The sequence below is a fragment of the Balaenoptera ricei genome, chromosome 12 (assembly GCF_028023285.1).
Source record: "Balaenoptera ricei isolate mBalRic1 chromosome 12, mBalRic1.hap2, whole genome shotgun sequence".
Lineage (NCBI taxonomy): Eukaryota > Metazoa > Chordata > Mammalia > Artiodactyla > Balaenopteridae > Balaenoptera > Balaenoptera ricei.
The window spans coordinates 50,955,645-50,972,364 of record NC_082650.1 but is presented as its reverse complement, the minus strand read 5'-3'; the positions used below and the strand labels follow the sequence as shown (position 1 = coordinate 50,972,364).

Below are 16,720 nucleotides of genomic sequence, written 5' to 3'. Positions count from 1 at the left end.
TGGATGGAACAACCTACATGATGTGGCGACTGCGTCCTCGCGAACGACCAGCTTGGTCCCACGTGACCTCCGGGGCAGCATCTCCCAGACCTGAGACCCGCTGGGCGGAAGTTGTTTTCAGGCGTTTCGTTGAGAAAGAATTAAGTTTGTACTGTCCTCCCGCGTTCCCAACGTGCTTGCATAAGTATCCTTCGTAGGACCCGCGCTTTTTTCCTTCAAAGTCGATTTTCCTGGAATTCTATAACCTTGTGCTGGGACACCCCAGGGAAATGGAGGCACCACGCGGTTAAGGAGTTTCTGCTCCGCCGCCCACGTAATGTAAGCGGCTGAAACACCGAAAGCGGTCTCCTGCCTTCCAGTCGGGAACGCACACTGCCTACCTCTGTCACGCCTTCCCACCCTGACTTATCTGAATTTCGTGACGATTTCAGTTAGCGGTAGCAGCAGCCAGTCTGTGCCACCGCTGTAGTCGAAGAATCAAAGACGCTATGGGTTGGAAATCCATCTGGTCTGTTCCCACCCCTACTTTACAGATGAAGAAACCGAAACTTAGAAAAGTGACTTGACCGAAAGGCACATTTGCTTGGCGTCAGGGCCGGATTTCGAAATGCCTGTTAATATTCTGTCACTGCTCAGGCTTTTAGTAAGGGTGAGCGCCATCTGATGCCCAACTCACAAAAATATTCACAAGTGCAGCCATGCTTGTATCAAATGGTAAAACTTAGGTTATAAAAGCTGTATTTAACGCTGTTTTCAGCTATTTGTATTTATCATCTAATTTTAATTACGTGCATTTAGTCTAATAAAATAACAACATCAGTTGCTTTTGAGATCTGCTTTTCTATGGAAACCCCAAAAAAGAAGACTGCATAAGCGCTTTATCATTTTTTACCTAAACTTGAAGGCTTTCCTAATCCTAAAATCGAATCAGTGGGATCCTTCTGTGCCCTCAGGACTATGAATATTTGTTCCATCAACTACACTAGTTGGAGATTTGCTTGGATGTAAACAGGAAACGGTTTTTGACTGATCCAATCTACGGCCAGAAGCGTGAGAGTACAGCCAAGTAAGTGAGGTCTCATTATCAGCCTTCAAACAAAGGTATTTCTTTTCTCAGGATACTTCTCACACGGTATTTATTTAGCACATAACCATCTGACACCAGACCAAATGAAGGCACGAGTCAGCTTTTTTTTTTTTAATATTTATTTATTCATTTGGTTGCACCGCGTCTTGGTGGTGGCTCACGGGCTCCTTAGTTGTGGCATGCATACTCTTACTTGTGGCATGCATGTGGGATCTAGTTCCCTGACCAGGGATTGAACCCCGACCCCCTGCATTTGGAGCACAGAGTCTTAACCACTGCGCCACCAGGGAAGTCCCTCACTGTAGTTTTGATTTGCATTTCTCTAATAATTAGCCATATTCAGCATCTTTTCATGTGCCTGTTGGCCATCTGTATGTCTTTTTTGGAGAGATGTCTTGTTTAGATCTTCTGCCCATTTTTTGATACAGTTGTTTGTTTTTTTTGTTACTGAGTTCCATGAGCTGTTTATATATTTTGGAAATTAAGCCCTTGTCGGTTGCATCCTTTGCAAATATTTTCTCCCAGTCCGCAGGTTGTTTATTCGTTTTGTTTATGGCTTCCTTTGCTGTGCAAAAGCTTATACATTTGATTAGGTCCCATTTGCTTACTTTTGTCTTTGTTTATTTTGCCTTGGGAGACTGACCTAAGAAAACGTTGCTACGATTTATGTCAGAAAATGTTTTGCCTATGTTCTCTTCTAGGAGTTTTATGGTGTCATGTCATATTTAAGTTAAGCCATTTTGATTTTATTTTTGTGTATGATGTGAGGTAGTGTTCTAACTTCATTGATTTACATGCGTATAATACAGTTTTAACATGTATTAAACCTTGTGTAATATTTAAATAACTTTCAACAAAATTAGAGAAGGATTGTAATAAGTCAAATATTAACAGTGAGCTAAAACTGTATATTCATATTCTTACTGTTCACACTGTGATTAGGGTTGGTGATAAAATACTAGATGCTCTCCACTTTGACTATGGTATTTCCTTGATAATTGTTCCAGGGTTTCATAGGGGAGCATTATACTTTAAAGCAGGTGTTCTCAACCTTGGCTGAAAATAGGAACCACCCAGACGTTTTGAAAAATACTGATGCCTGGGTACTGATTTAATTCACCTGGAATAAAGTCTGGGCGTCAGGAGTTGTAAAAAACTCCCCAGGTGTTTCTTGTCTGCAGCTTAGGTTGCAAACTACTGCTTTACCCTTGCTTCTCAAAGCGTGGTTCATGAACCAATACCATTCATACCACTTGAAAACTTGTTAGAAATGCAGGTCAGGCCTCACCTCAGACCTCCTGAATCACAATCTGCATTTTAACGAGATCCATATGTGCACCTATTAAAGTCTGAGAAGACTGCTTTACACTATAACCTGTGGAGAACTATTCTATTCTCCTAAGTGGCTGCAATTCTTAGTGGTGAATCCTCTACAGAATTACATCAAGCAAGACATATTGTGAAGTTTTTGTTTCTTTATTTGGGTTTTTGCTTGTTTTACAAAGATATGTAAGGTTATGGTACAAGCAACGCAAAACTACTGGATATGCAGGAGTCTTGGAGCCCAGCCTAGGTTCCCTTTAGGCTGGCACTTGAGACACATTTATTTTTATTTCTATACTGCTTTAAATCCTGGACAGGCTAGGGCTTTTCCCATTGTATCTCTTAGTCCTTTAGGAAACAGAACGAAGACTTGTTAATAACTCATTCCTTAGGAACAACCCCCAAGTTCAAAGTAAACTACACCCAGGCAGCTTTCTGACATCCAGCATTACCTACGACTTACCCCTGTGCCCAGGCATCCTTTGTGCTCCTCCCAATCCTGTCTTGTAGTGCTGCTTTTCAGCCGGAACACACCCTGATGGATATTCTGCTTATTAAAATGTTCACCTGATTCTGTACTGAATGGTAAAGAGCACTGCCTGAGCAGCCCAAGGGTCCCAGTCACTCTTCTGAAACCCCAGACTGCCCTGTTGCCTCTCTAGAAGCGGAGGGCTCACTTCCAGCCCAGCCAAGAGCTCTAGGACCCTGCACCAGGCCTCTAGTTGCTGTCCCTTCTGATTGGTCAGTGTTTGCATACCTCCCTGCTGCTTTGATGAAATCAAAGTTTCTTGTCTCATCATTTTTTCTCATTCTTTTCTGTTGTCACACTTTAGTGTTTAATAACTTTTATCTTTGTTCTGCATACCTGTATGCCACAAGTCTCTCATGTATCTATGACTTTCATATATCCCAGTGGTTCTTAACGTGTGGTCTCCAGGCCAGCAGATCAGCATCACCTGGTACGTGTTAAAAATGCAAATTCTCCAACCCACTCCAGATCCACTGAACCGGAAACTGGTGTGAGGCCCAGGAATCTGTGTTTTAATAGGCTCAAGCATTTCTGATGCTCACTGAAGTAGAAGAACCTATGATTCACCACGTTTTCAAAGCCCCCTATCAAGTGTCAAACTTTGTAATTTGTGTTTTATGTGTTACTACTGAGTTTGTTACATTTTGTATGATGTATAAAATTTATTGGAGATACGGACCAACTAGATTTGCAAGTTTAAGTTGCGATTCCATTTTGGGAAGGGTAGTGGATGGTATAAGCAATATAGTAGTTTAAAAAATGAGTTTGCATGAGGGAAAGAGTATCACTAGGTTGGTAGAGATTAATTTTAATTTTGAGGATATACCTTTGAATTAATTCAGTCAATTGGAAATTAGTATGTTAGTGAGAATAGCTAACACTGAGCATAACAGGGACTTGCTGTTCCTTGAAATGATGATGATGTTCTTTCTGTCAGTGGCAGTTTCTCTGTTTTTTGTGGGTTGACATTCCAGATGGGAAGATAATTTTTATCAAATTTCTGCTATGTGTCAAGGATCATTAGTGGTGTCTTCACAAATTATCTCAATCCTCAAACCACTATGAGATAGATGTACCCCGATTTTACTAGTGAAATTGAAGCCCAAAAGTAGATAATAGTATTGTTATTGATTTTATAAATTTACTCAGGGAACCACTGAAGTTTTAGAGCCTGAAGGGAGCTAACAACTTCTTTACTCCTATTTGTTCTTTTTACAAATGAAGAAAATGCAAGGTTAAGTGATTTGGGCACCATTTTGCTAGCTAGCTGGGACTAAAACAAACACACCTGATTTTAAATATGTATAAAATGTAAATAGTATGGAATCCTGAGGTTTCCAGCCTATTCATTGATTAACAAATAGCTGGCATTGTTTGGAGTTGGGGAAAACATATTCTTTAGATAGAATTTAAAATATTTATCTCAAATCTCCCAAAATAAAAAAAAATGAAGATACCACACTCTGCTTATTCACATGGCTTGGTGTAAGACAGAGCATATGTACTTGACTTTGCCATATCAGCATTTAGGGCTAGGTCACATAACTAACATTTTGTACAAAGCATCAGAATGCCTTTACTCTCATATTTGTAGACTTGGAAAAATTTAGAATTCCTTCTGTTTAATCAAATCAGAATCTTTCATTTTGGTTAAATCAAAGTCTTATATTTGGAGTTAATTGGGATAAGCTTCTGAGTCCTTTGTAACAATCAGTTTCTCCAAACGATATAGTTAAACATAAATCATTCTAAGACAATATATTCTAAGACAGAAGTATCAGTACATGTACCTTTAAACGATGGCAGTAAGAACCACTGCATATATAGATCTGTGACTAAAGTTTCTACACAGCCTAAAATTGGGAAGTGAGAGCAAACAAAGTGACCATGAACTTGCTTGCCATCCTTTAGGCGGTTAGCAGAGTTCTACCTTTACATTGCAGGCAAACTGAAAAATAAGGGGAGCTGGCATCAGTTTCTTACACCCATGCAAATATCCCAGTTCTTTCACAATATCAGATAAATGCTTAATGCCCTAATATACAGGTTCATTGCCAGTAAGAATTGCTCTGCTGCTTGTTATTACATGACTAATGCCTGTAATGTTTTAACCAGGACCTTTGCAGTGTGTCAGTTTCTTTCATCCCGTGCTTCAGGAGTTGCTGAGAGCCTCTGCGGCAAGCCCAGCGCCCCTTTGTTTGAGGTGTCACCAGTGTGACTGGAGGAACCCCTCCAAAGGCCCAGGGAGTGGATCCGGAGGCTTCATACAAACAGCTTGAATTCTCAGGTTGGCCAAAACTCCTAAGGGCAGAAGAAGAGGAGATACCTCCTTTTCAGTGTTTCCCAGATCTGGCTGTTAATCAGTCATTGAAGAGTTTTTTAAAAATACAAGTTCCTAGACAACACCCTGAAGGTCATATACCAGGATTTTATTAATCATACGTGTATCGAACACTTACAGCATAATTGGTCATATTCTAGATCCTGTCTACAAATTCCTGATCCCCTGAACCCTCACAGCAGCTCTGTGTGGTAGGTACTACTGTTTTGAGATGAGGCAATAGAGGCACAGTGAAGTTCTTACCTGAGTTCATGCAGCAAGGGAAGGGCAGAGCCAGGATTCAAACTCAGGCTGTCTGGCTCTAGAACACACATTCTTAACATTCTGCTGCCCCTGGGTCACTTGAGAACGTGACACAGGCAGTACGCTTCCTCCCCATCCACCTCAGATCTTAGGATAGAACCATATGGCAATAGCAATGAAGCTGTTATTAGAAAGAGAGAGAGAGGAAGGGAGGGAGGGAGAGAGAGAGAGACAGGAAAAGAGAGAAAGAGGGCAGAGAGAGAAAAAGAGAGAGGGAAGGAGAGAGAAAGAAAGGAAGGAAGGGAGGAAGATAGATGTATATATAGATGCCCGATGGCAGGAGTTAGGGATGGTGGGGAGCAAGGGAGTAGGTTAACTGTAAAGGGCTAGCCCGAGGGAGGTTTTTGTGGTGCTGAAAAAGTTCTGTGTCTTTATTGTGGTGCCAGTCACACACATCTACAATATACAGGATAAGATGACAACTCTGCCATTGTCAGTTGCCTGGTTTTGATGTTATACTATAGTGTAAGATAGGACCCCTGGGGAAACGGTGATCTGTACACAGGACTGCTCTGTTCTATTTTTGCAATTACTTGTGAATCTATAATCATTTCAAAATTAAAAATTTCTAAAAATCCTTTGCCTCCCTTTGGCAAGCCCTAAGTCAATTAGGGGGCTTTCTTCTTAAGATCAGCTCAAAGAGAGATTGTGCTTGGAAGACAGACCTTCACTTAAGGGCAAGAAAAGTGCAGTGGGTCTGGGCAGAGCAGCAGTTCGACAGCAGTGGTGGCGGCAGCTGAGCGGGGTCACCACTAACAGAGGCAAGCACCTCACTGACTGCAAAAAGGGGGCTGAAACATGTTGCTTATGTCTTGCAGTGATTCCCGAGTGACCAGTGCCCAGGTGGCTTAAATAAGAACCTCTGGGGAGAGAGCTAAGCGAATGCGCAGAATCCCTGTCCCACATCTAGAGACTCTGCAGGGCAAGGACAGGGTCCAGTAGTCTTTGTTGAAAAACTTCCCTAGGTGACATGGGTTTGAGAATCTCAGCTTAAGGAGCAGCTGATAAAGCTGGATCCCAGGAACATCTCAGGAGTCCACCACCACAGGGACTCTAACCGAGGCCCTTGGTTTTCATAGAGTTGGTATGGCTCAGAGACAAGCATTCTATTCATAAAACCATCTAAAGTGTATATCCTTCTCTGAATGTCATGTATAAACAACGAAATATTACAATGAATATTTTTCTGTTGCCTCTCTTCTATTTGGTTATTTACCAATTTTCTTATGGCAGAAATATAATTACAGACACCAACATAATTCTGTTATAGGTACAAATGTTTTAGGATTCAAAGGCCATTAGGTACTGCTGCTAAATTAAGAATGGTTTTGGCTACAAGTAACAATAATCGACCAAGAAACAGGGATCTGTTTGTCTCAGATACCAAGAAATCTAGACATAGGGAGTTGCTGGTATTGGTCCCGCAGCTCAAGAATTGGGGCTGACACCTCTGTTGTTCTCTTGGCCTTTCCTTCATGGCTCCAGCCTCTCTGCATTCAAGACTGGATAGAGGGGAAGGGGCAGGACCACTGGCATTCTGCTGCTGTCTTACTGGCCAGAACAGTATCCCATGGCTACTCCTAGCTGCAAAGGAGGCTGGAAAATTGTGTATTTTGCTTTAGGCAAGAAAGGAAAATGGGGAGGGATTGGGTGTTGGGAGAGCTAACCTACAGCGTCCGCCACAGCTTTCAAATCAAATTTTAACAAGCACTGTTTAATTAAATCTAGAAACAGCTGATCAGATGTACAATAAAAAATTGTCAGAAAATACTGATACGAAGGTTAGGCATAAAGCTCTCCACTGTCAATAATTACACATTGTTGTATTGGTCTTTCATTCTCTGTTGGAACCAATTCTAGTTGATGAAGAACATCTGTTCCTTCAATCAATTGCCTATATAGGAGAACAGAATGGAAAATTCAGTCAGTCATAAATTTTCACATTTAGCTTACATCCCTAAATTGAGTCCTATCTAGCTTAGCTAAGGCTGTTTCCTACAAATTAAATTAACATCAGTCATAAATACCTTAAATAGCTCTAGATATGTCCACTTTGCCATGCTCCTCCACACCTGCTCCGGGACCCTTCCAGTCTGTTATCCTCACTGCCATCAGAGCGATCTTTTAAAAATGCTAATGTGGTCTCACCTCCCCCACTTAAAACACTTCAATAATTTCCCATCATCCTTATGATAAAGACCAAAGGTCTCTCCCATGGCCGGCCTCCCCACTCCCCTTGCAGCATGCTCCCTTGCTCTGTCGGCTCCAGCCAGACTGGCTCTCAGCACTTCAGCCACCGCCCCATGTGCCCTTCCTGCCACAGCTGTCTCCTTTGCTCTTGCCTCCCTCTGTCCCCTGGCCTGGTCACCTCCTGGCCTTCCTTCCGATCTTAGCCATCACTACCTTGGGGGACGTTTCCCAGACATCGCCCCCCTCCCCGCCCCGCTTATGTCAAGTTCCCCCTCTCCCTTATAGGAGTGATCAGGGATAAATTTGACATTTATTTCTATGCTTCTTGGATTAATTTCTGATTCTCCCCTGAGGGCAGAGATCATGCTTTTGCATAGTGCTCAGTGCCTGGCACAGAGTGGGCACCTCATTGCCATCCACTGAATACATGAATAAAAGACAGCCCAGAGCCATGCTAGTTCAGGTCTCTGTACATGTTCGCTGGCCACAAGCCAGAACTCCCCGAGTGGAACTAGACTTCTGATGGTTCTCTCAACTAAAAAAAGGCAGCAGAGGCCAGAGAGATAGCTCTAAACATAGGACTGTGCCCTCTGCCAGTGTTTGGGTTGAAGCAGTGGTTAAGGGGAAGGTGCAATTTCCATTTCATGATCCTTTACGGGGACAGTGTCAGTGTTGACGCTGACCATCTCTAGTCATTTCTTTTCTGGAGGGCTCTATTTTTGCCATCCCAATTAGAAAACATGACACAGAGCAGGACACAAGATACATTCTGAGGATGAAGAGCAGGGAATAAATGGACAGATTCACCTCTGTCCAAAGAGGCTGTGAAGCCTATTCTCCACATTGGTTTCACAAATACTGAATGGGCACCTACTGTGTGCACCTTTCCACTGTGACAGGTGTTAGGGCACAGAGTAAGTGAGACTCAGTTCCTATTTCAAGTTGTTCACAGTGTGCCAAAGAGGACAAAGAGGCAGTTTGATTTTGGTAGTTAGGGGGGTATTTCTGACCTAAGCCTTGAACGGGATTTTGGCAGACTGAAGGAAGGCAGAACGTAACAAGACAAGCAAAGGCCCAGAGGCTGTTCTGGGAGGGATGGTACTCTGGTCTGGCTGTAGCTCAGCTGCCATGTTCAAAGCTTCCAAATCTACATCTCTAGCCCTTGCCCATCTTGAATACCTACTCCTGGTATTCAGGAGTTGCCACCTGCCTGTCATACAGGTATCTTCACTTGAAACATAACTTGTCCTCCTTGAATTCATGATCTTCTCTCCCATATCCTCCTTCTTGTATTCTCTACTGTGGTGAATGGCACCAGCCATCCAACCAGTTCCAAAATCCTAGGAGTTCCTCCAGATCTTCACTGCCCAATATGGTAGCCAATAGCCACAGGTGGCTACTTAAATTAAATTTAATTAATTAAATTTAGTTCCTCAGTTGCACTTGCCACATTTCAAGTGCTAAGTGGCTTATGTGGCTAGTGGCTGTCATATTGGGCAGCACAGATCATAGTACATTTCCATCACTGCGAAAGTTCTGTTAGATACCATTGCTCTATACCTTTCCATAACCTCACCACCAACATCTAAATAGTCATAAAGTCTTGTTGAATCTAATTTCCAAATATCTTTTGAATTTTTCCGTTTATCCCCTGCTTATCTGTACTGCCAGTGCCTTAGACTAGGACTTCATTTATGGCCTACTATTACCATTGCTTCTTTTTTTTTTTTAACATCTTTATTGGAGTATAATTGCTTTACAATGGTGTGTTAGTTTCTGCTGTATAACAAAGTGAATCAGCTATAGTATACATATATCCCCATACCCCCTCTTGCATCTCCCTCCCACCCTCCCTATCCCACCCCTCTAGGTGGTTACCATCGTTTCTTAACTGGCCTTTCTACCTTCATTTTCATCCTTTGCCAATTAATTCCTCACTTCTGCTAAAAAGAGATTTTTTTCAGAACAAGAACCTGGTCACGTTGCTCCCAATTAAAAATTCTCCCATGGCTTCCCAGCCCCTTCAGGTGGGGGTCTGTGCTCAGCAGCATGGCACCCACAGCCCTTTGAGAGCCGGGACTTGGCTGTCTCATCTTCTCCAGCCTCTACTCTCTCCATTTCCCCCTGGGCTCTAAGCTCTAGCCAAACTAAATGACTGGTAGATAGGATACTCCTTAGGGTCTCTCTACGGAGGTTCTTCACTCTTTCTAAAATTTATTTTACTCACTTTGATTTCCAGCCTTCTCTATCTGGCTAACTTCTACATGACTTTCAGTACTCATTTCACCTTCTCATGAAGCTTCCCATGACTCCTCCCCACTTTAGTGGTCCCTTATAATTAATTAATTCCTCCCCAGCACTATCCCCAACATATACCCCTTTGACCTATGTATGTGTGAATGGAGATCTTACAGGCTTATATTTTGGTATTCTTTCCCTGTGAAAACACAGGGCAGGGCCATCAACAAGACTGTGGGTCGATGCAATCTCCCCTAAAGGGCATTCCCAGTGTCATCCATCTGAAGACAAGGCAAGTTCATGTACCAGAAACTAGGTCTTGGAAGGAGGGTCTGTCTCAAATAGGAAAGGAAATTTCTGTATCTCTCTGGACCTTGCTAACCATGTCTGGGCTTCTGGAAGCTCAGATAAACCTGCGGGTGCTCTGTGATGATAGGGAAGAGAAAGCATCTTCCACTAGAGGCAGCTCTACAGCAGGGAAGGAGGGTATCCCTGAAGGAGTTAGTTATATTGTGTCAGATTATCTAGTTGCCTATTATGGTATTACTTTTCTGCTTCTCGCCTAACGTTCTGTCAGGTGTTGTTTAAATATTTCAGCCCAGACTCAGCTGTAACTTGGAGGCTTAAGGGAAAAAAATTGAGATTATACTTAGGCTAGAGCAATAAAAGCAGTGCAGCGCCTCCCTGAGGCCAGTGTGTTGGTGATAACGAATTAGTGCGAGCGAGTCCCCTAAAGATGAATCACATAGAAAAAGGCAATCACCAAAAGGAGACCAAGCACTCCTCTCCACTACCATCCTGTAGGATCTGCATTGGCTTTTACTAAGGAGTTGGAGGGTACTTATTGCCTTGCCCTCTCTCCTGTATTCCCAGTGCACTCTTTACAGGGCTTGCATGTTCATGTCTCACTGTCTTACAGTTGTTGGGTTTTCCAACACACTATATAGGCTCCCCGAAGGGCGGAAGTTGTGCCACATCACTCTTGCCCCAGGACTGAGCACCGGGACTAGCACTTGTTAGGTGCCTAATAAAATGCTGGTTGAATGAATGGGTCAGAAGGCCAGCAGCAGTGAAGGCTGAAAAAAGATGCGGGGCCAGAGGGTGGAGGACCTGCAATGCCGCTCTGAACTCTAGGCTCTATGCATCTGTGGGTGGAGGTAGTGAAGGAGGCACTAAATTTTTTAAAGTCATGTTTGCGTTTGAGAAAGGTACCTTTTGGAAGGATATAAAGGATCACCTAAGCATATGGATGAAGGCAAGATACTACCAACAAGATGACAGGAAGATATTTAAAAGATCCAAGAAATTGTAAGAATTATTTGGATTTAAAAAATAATTGAAGAATGCATTTCAAAATCAGAATATAGTTTATTAAGACCAGGGAGGATGGAGGAAAATGCATTATTTTAGCTTATATAGCTGTTAAAATCATCTCTTTAAAGAAGTCTCCTTTGGATGAAAATATACTTTCTGCTTTTTCAACCTGGAAATATCACCTGCATTACACTGAAGGAATAATTGTGCTTAAGTTTTTTTTTTAATTGTGTTTAAAATTAACATTGGCCTGGAATTTTTTCTGAGGATGAAGAGTCAGTAATTATCCCTGTGGAGTAGCTGGAATAATCTAATATTCAGAAAAGTTCTGACACCTTATACATCATTTCAGGAAAGACAAAGTAAGCTTCAATTTATATTCATTTCAGTAATCAAACAGATATGAAACACGGGAGTGATGAAAAGTATAGTCACCATCCATATTCGGTCCACATGCCTACAAGCATCTTGCTAATAATATTCTAGTAATTATTACCTGAGATATTTCCATATTTTAAATTGCTCAGTAAAATAAAAAGTTACTTGTAGCTTGGACGATTTTATCTCTCCCTTCACAATGTTCATGGACAATTACATAAATGGCTTCACCTCACTTCTGCATCTAAATATATCTAGATTATTAAGAACTATGGTGTTAATAGTTACTAAGAATTGACAATATCCTTGAGGCTGAAGGTCCATAGAAGGATGGATGATGGATGGATGGATGGATGCACAGGACATTATAATGGCTGTGCCTAAATGGTGTCCGTGTTTATTATAGATAGCAGGCTTCTTATGAAATACTTACTTCTGAACATGTTTGTCTACAGTATTTGTATTACTTTTGCTTTTAAGTTCTATTTTTAGTTACCCGTAGACTGTGTACAATACTTACCCACATCTTTTTGAACCACATTTATATATATATGAATATTATATAGACGAACTTACAATGCACATACCCAAAAGCCACATATTTTCTGTCTAGATAGGGAGCTGCTTGTAGTGTGATGTAGAATTGTGACCCATTGCTGTGACGGCCTTTGTTGACCATTCCAAGAACTCCCCTTTTATTATGAGGAATTGAGAAGTTTTCATCTAGAAAAGACAATATGCAATAGGTCACTAAAATATTTCTATTTTCTTGATTGATAGTAATACATAAAGCACAAACAATGCTTGGTAACAAGGGTTCTCAATCATATTTAGCAATATATCCCAAATTGTAAAATATTCTATTTGTTTCATATTACTTTCACTCAACTGGGCTGTTAAAAAAGAGAAGCTGGAAAGTCTTAGACCTATTTGAGCATTTACCTTTAGTTTATCATTAATATAGCTAAAAACAAGTGTGCTAAGAAAATAGATAATGTAAAAGGAAGAACTTGAAATTAATAATATAAAAGGAAGCACATACCTTTTTTTAGGAATAAAAGTCAGCAAACATTCTTGTATTGTTTTGGCAGTAATATTTTATTCAAACTATCAATGTGATTATTAAAAATGACTCCTTGGAGAAACCTTTCACAGGCAGACCCTTCCCCTCACAGCATCTTCTGCAGACCTCTATTATAGTCTTTAAAACACTTTATGTAATTGTTTACAGGCTGTTTCATGTTTGTGAAGGCAGGGGCTTTATCTCATCATCGCTTTACCCCCAGGGCCTCCTAGCACATTACTTGGCACATGTGTGGCCTTAAATATTGATGATGAAAATAAGTTAATTTATGCTTATTTTTAGTAGTCTTTAAACAAATTTTAATCTCAAACCTTATATGGGTTGACCAAGATTTTATGGAAAGTGATTTTTTTAGTGTAAGATTAACAAGTAAAGAGAATTATACGGTGATTATCGGGCCACCATTTTCAGGAAGAACCATTTCCAGCATGAAATAAGATTTGCCTCCAAACTCAAAAACACAGAAGGAAGTAATAGAAGAGAAATTCAGTAAAAGTTTTCATTCAATAACTTTATCAAATTCTGGGAATAATTGAGAGATACGAATATTAACTGTCAAGATTTTCTTAAACTGCAATTGTTGACTATTCTCATTTTAAGTTTCAGAGCTAAGCCAACAAAGCAATTAAGCCATATCTATGGTGGTTACTTTTAGCTTGTTAAACTGCACACTGAATAAAGACCTCTGAAATCTTATGAAATGAAAATAAAGTATTTTTGTGCCAATATAGCTTTATAATTACATTGATACTCCATATTCATTTCAGTGGAATAGAGAATAGCCCGTTAATTTCACAGAAAATCACATGGCATAGAAATCTGCCCAAGCAGAGATTCAGAGAGTTTTAACAAAATGGTATTTGTCATTGCTCTTAGATATTATGATCAATTTTTCTTAAACTCTGAAAGTAATTGGAAAGAAAATTTATAGAGTTGTAACATTTTTACCAAAAATTCTGTGATTATGGGAGAACTTTTAAAGCATTAAGGGTGTAACTTTGTTTGAAAGAGAAATCAGAATTCACCTGCTGAAGAAAATCAGTTTCTGAATTTATTTAATATAAAACTCATTCTGATGTTTATAATGAAAGCAACTACTGCTTTCTCAAGTTTGGGGAAACTGCCTCTATTCTCTCTGGTAAGGGAATAAGCAGACAATTTGGGACATTTCTATATAATTTTCTGAAGACAATAATGTCAAGTAGAAATTGGACTTGAATCCTGCAACATCAATTTTTTAAACCTACTGCCCTAATTTTACCAGCATATTTAAATAATAATAGCTTTTCACTAATCATTTATTGTTGTATAAAAGTAAATTGGGTGTGCTACCTAGCATTTTTAAACTGCTGCTTTAATGAAATATTTTATTTTTTATATTTTTAATTGAAGTATAGTTAATTTACAGTATTATATTAGTGTCAGGTGTACAGCATAGTGATTCAGTATTTTTACAGATTATATTCCATTAAAAGTTATTACAAGATAATGGCTATAATTCCCTGTGCTATATAAGATATCCTTGTTTTTCTGTTTTATACATAGGGGTATGTATCTCTTAATCTCATATCCCTACCTTGCCCTTCCCCCCTTCCCTCTCCCCTCTGGTAACCACTAGTTTGTTCTCTATATCTGTGAGTCTGTCTCTGTTTTGTTATATACATTCATTTGTATTATTTTTTAGATTCTACATATAAGTGATAACATACAGTATTTATCTTTCTTTGACTTATTTCACTAAGCATAATATTCTCTCAGTCCATTCACATTGCTACAGATGGCAGTATTTCATTCTTCTTTATCGCTGAGTAATATCCCATTGTATATATATATATGTATGTGTGTATATATATATATATACATACATATATATCCCACATGTTCTTTATCCATTTATCTGTTGATGGACACTTAGGGTGCTTCCATAGCTTGGCTATTGTAAGTAGTGCTGCTTTGAACATTGGGGTGCATGTATCTTTTCGAATTAGTGTTCTTGTGTTTTCTGGACATATACCCAGGAGTGGAATTGCTGGATCATATTGTAGTTCTATTTTCAGTTTTTTGAGGAACCTCCATACTGTTTTCCATAGTGGCTACACCAACTGCATTCCCACCAATAGTGTACAACTGTTCTTTTTCTCCACATCCTCTCCAACGTTTGATATTTGTAGACTTTTTGATGATGGCCATTCTGACTGGTGTGAAGTGATACCTCAGTGTAGTTTTGATTTGCGTTTCTCTAATAATTAGTGATGTTGAGCATCTTTTCACCTGCCTGTTGGCCATCTGTATGTCTTCTTTGGAAAAATGTCTATTCAGGTCTTCTACCCATTTGATAGGGTTGTTTTCTTTTCTTTTTTTTTTTGATATTGAGTTGTATGAGCTGTTTACATGTTTTGGAGATATTAACCCCCGTCGGTCATATCATTTGCAAATATTTTATCCCATTCAGTCGGTTGTCTCTTTGTTTTGCGGATGTCTTCCTTAGCTGTGCAAAAGCTTTTAAGTTTAATTAGGCTATTTGTTTATTTTTGCTTTAATTTCTTTTGCCTTAAGAAACAAAGATGCAAAGCAATCTACAGATTTAATGCACTCCCTATCAAAATACCCATGACATTTTTCACAGAACTAGAACAAATAATCCTAAAATTCATATGGAACCACAAAATACCCCAAACTGCCAAAGCAACCTTGGAAAAAAAAGAACAAAGCTGAAGGTACCACCCTCCCAGACTTCAAAATATACTACAAAACTACAGTAATCAAAACAGCATGGCACTGGCACAAAAACGGACACATAGATCAGTGGATCAGAATAAAGAGCCCAGAAATAAATCCATGCACCCATGGTCAATTAATCTACAACAAAGGAGGCAAGAATATACAATGGAGAGGAGACAGCCTCTTCAGTAAGCTGGGAAAACTGGACAGCTACATGTAAAACAATGAAATTAGAACATGCCCTCACGCTATATACAAAAATAAACTCAATATGGATTAAAGACCTAAATGTAAAACCTGAAACCATAAAACTCCTAGATGAGAACATAGGCAGAACACTCTCTTTGACACTGAAATATTTATTTTAAGACATGTTGATTGTGTACATGACGTTAGGAATAAATAGCCAAGTGTTTATCAGTACTTGAATGGATAGATTATTCGGGTATATCATAATATTAAACAGTAGTGAAAATGAGAGAATTCCAGCTATAGACGACATGGATGAATCTCATAGGCAGTGATGAACAAAAGAAACAAGACACAAAGAATGCCTGCCATATGAGTCCATTTATATAAAGTCCAAAAATAGTCAATAACTCTGTTATTTAGGGATCCATACACAAGTGTTTAACAAGAAAAGCAAGGAAAAAGTCAGGTTAGTGGTTACCTCTAATAGGGAGATGGAGTTATTATTGAGGATGGACAAATGGGGTGCTTCTGGCATGCTGGCAGTTTTTATTTCTTGAAAAAGATGGTAATATGGGGGGTTGCTTTATAATTTTTAAGTTTATTTTTTTTAATATATTTTAAAAAATATTTTTATTTATGTATTTACTTGGCTGCGCCTGGTTGCAGCATGTGAGCTCTTAGTTGCAGCATGTGGGATCTAGTTCCCTGACCAGGTATCGAACCCAGGCCCCCTGCATTGGCAGCACGGAGTCTTAGCCAGTGGACCACCAGGGAAGTCCCTATAATTATTTTTAAATTGTACATATGCAGTTTCTCTATATAAGATAAATCTCACAATTTAAAAAAATGAATAGCCCTTAAATGGCTACCCAGACCACATTATATTCAGTTCTTATTTCTACTAAAAAATACTTTTGTATAACTTAGTTGCATTATTGAATATTGACAGTGCATCAGGCTGTTTGCTTTTTATTAATGTTCACTTTCATTTAAAGACAAGGAGGGACTTCCCTGGTGGCA

General features: G+C 39.7%; 2 protein-coding genes across 6 annotated transcripts in view; one reads left to right on the top strand and one right to left on the bottom strand.

The window, feature by feature from the left end:
* Window positions 1–68: 68 nt before the first annotated feature.
* The window catches only part of SMPD2 (sphingomyelin phosphodiesterase 2), a 45,598-nt gene continuing 28,946 nt past the window's right edge, over window positions 69–16,720 (top strand). For both annotated transcript variants that reach the window (XM_059941436.1, XM_059941437.1), the window contains exon 1: window positions 69–1,066. The gene's annotated coding sequence lies outside the window, so the exon portion shown is untranslated. The remainder of the gene's footprint in view (window positions 1,067–16,720) is intronic.
* Window positions 7,282–16,720, bottom strand: part of PPIL6 (peptidylprolyl isomerase like 6) — a 36,599-nt gene continuing 27,160 nt past the window's right edge. For 3 of the 4 annotated variants that reach the window (XM_059941439.1, XM_059941440.1, XM_059941442.1), the window contains 2 exons: window positions 12,291–12,426; window positions 7,282–7,477 (listed from right to left, as the gene is read on the bottom strand). In XM_059941439.1, the coding sequence (XP_059797422.1) occupies window positions 7,366–7,477; window positions 12,291–12,426 (248 nt within the window). In that variant the 3' untranslated portion in view covers window positions 7,282–7,365. Of the gene's footprint in view, window positions 7,478–12,279; window positions 12,427–16,720 lie in introns of all 4 variants that reach the window. The other variant, XM_059941441.1, reaches the window with a different exon arrangement.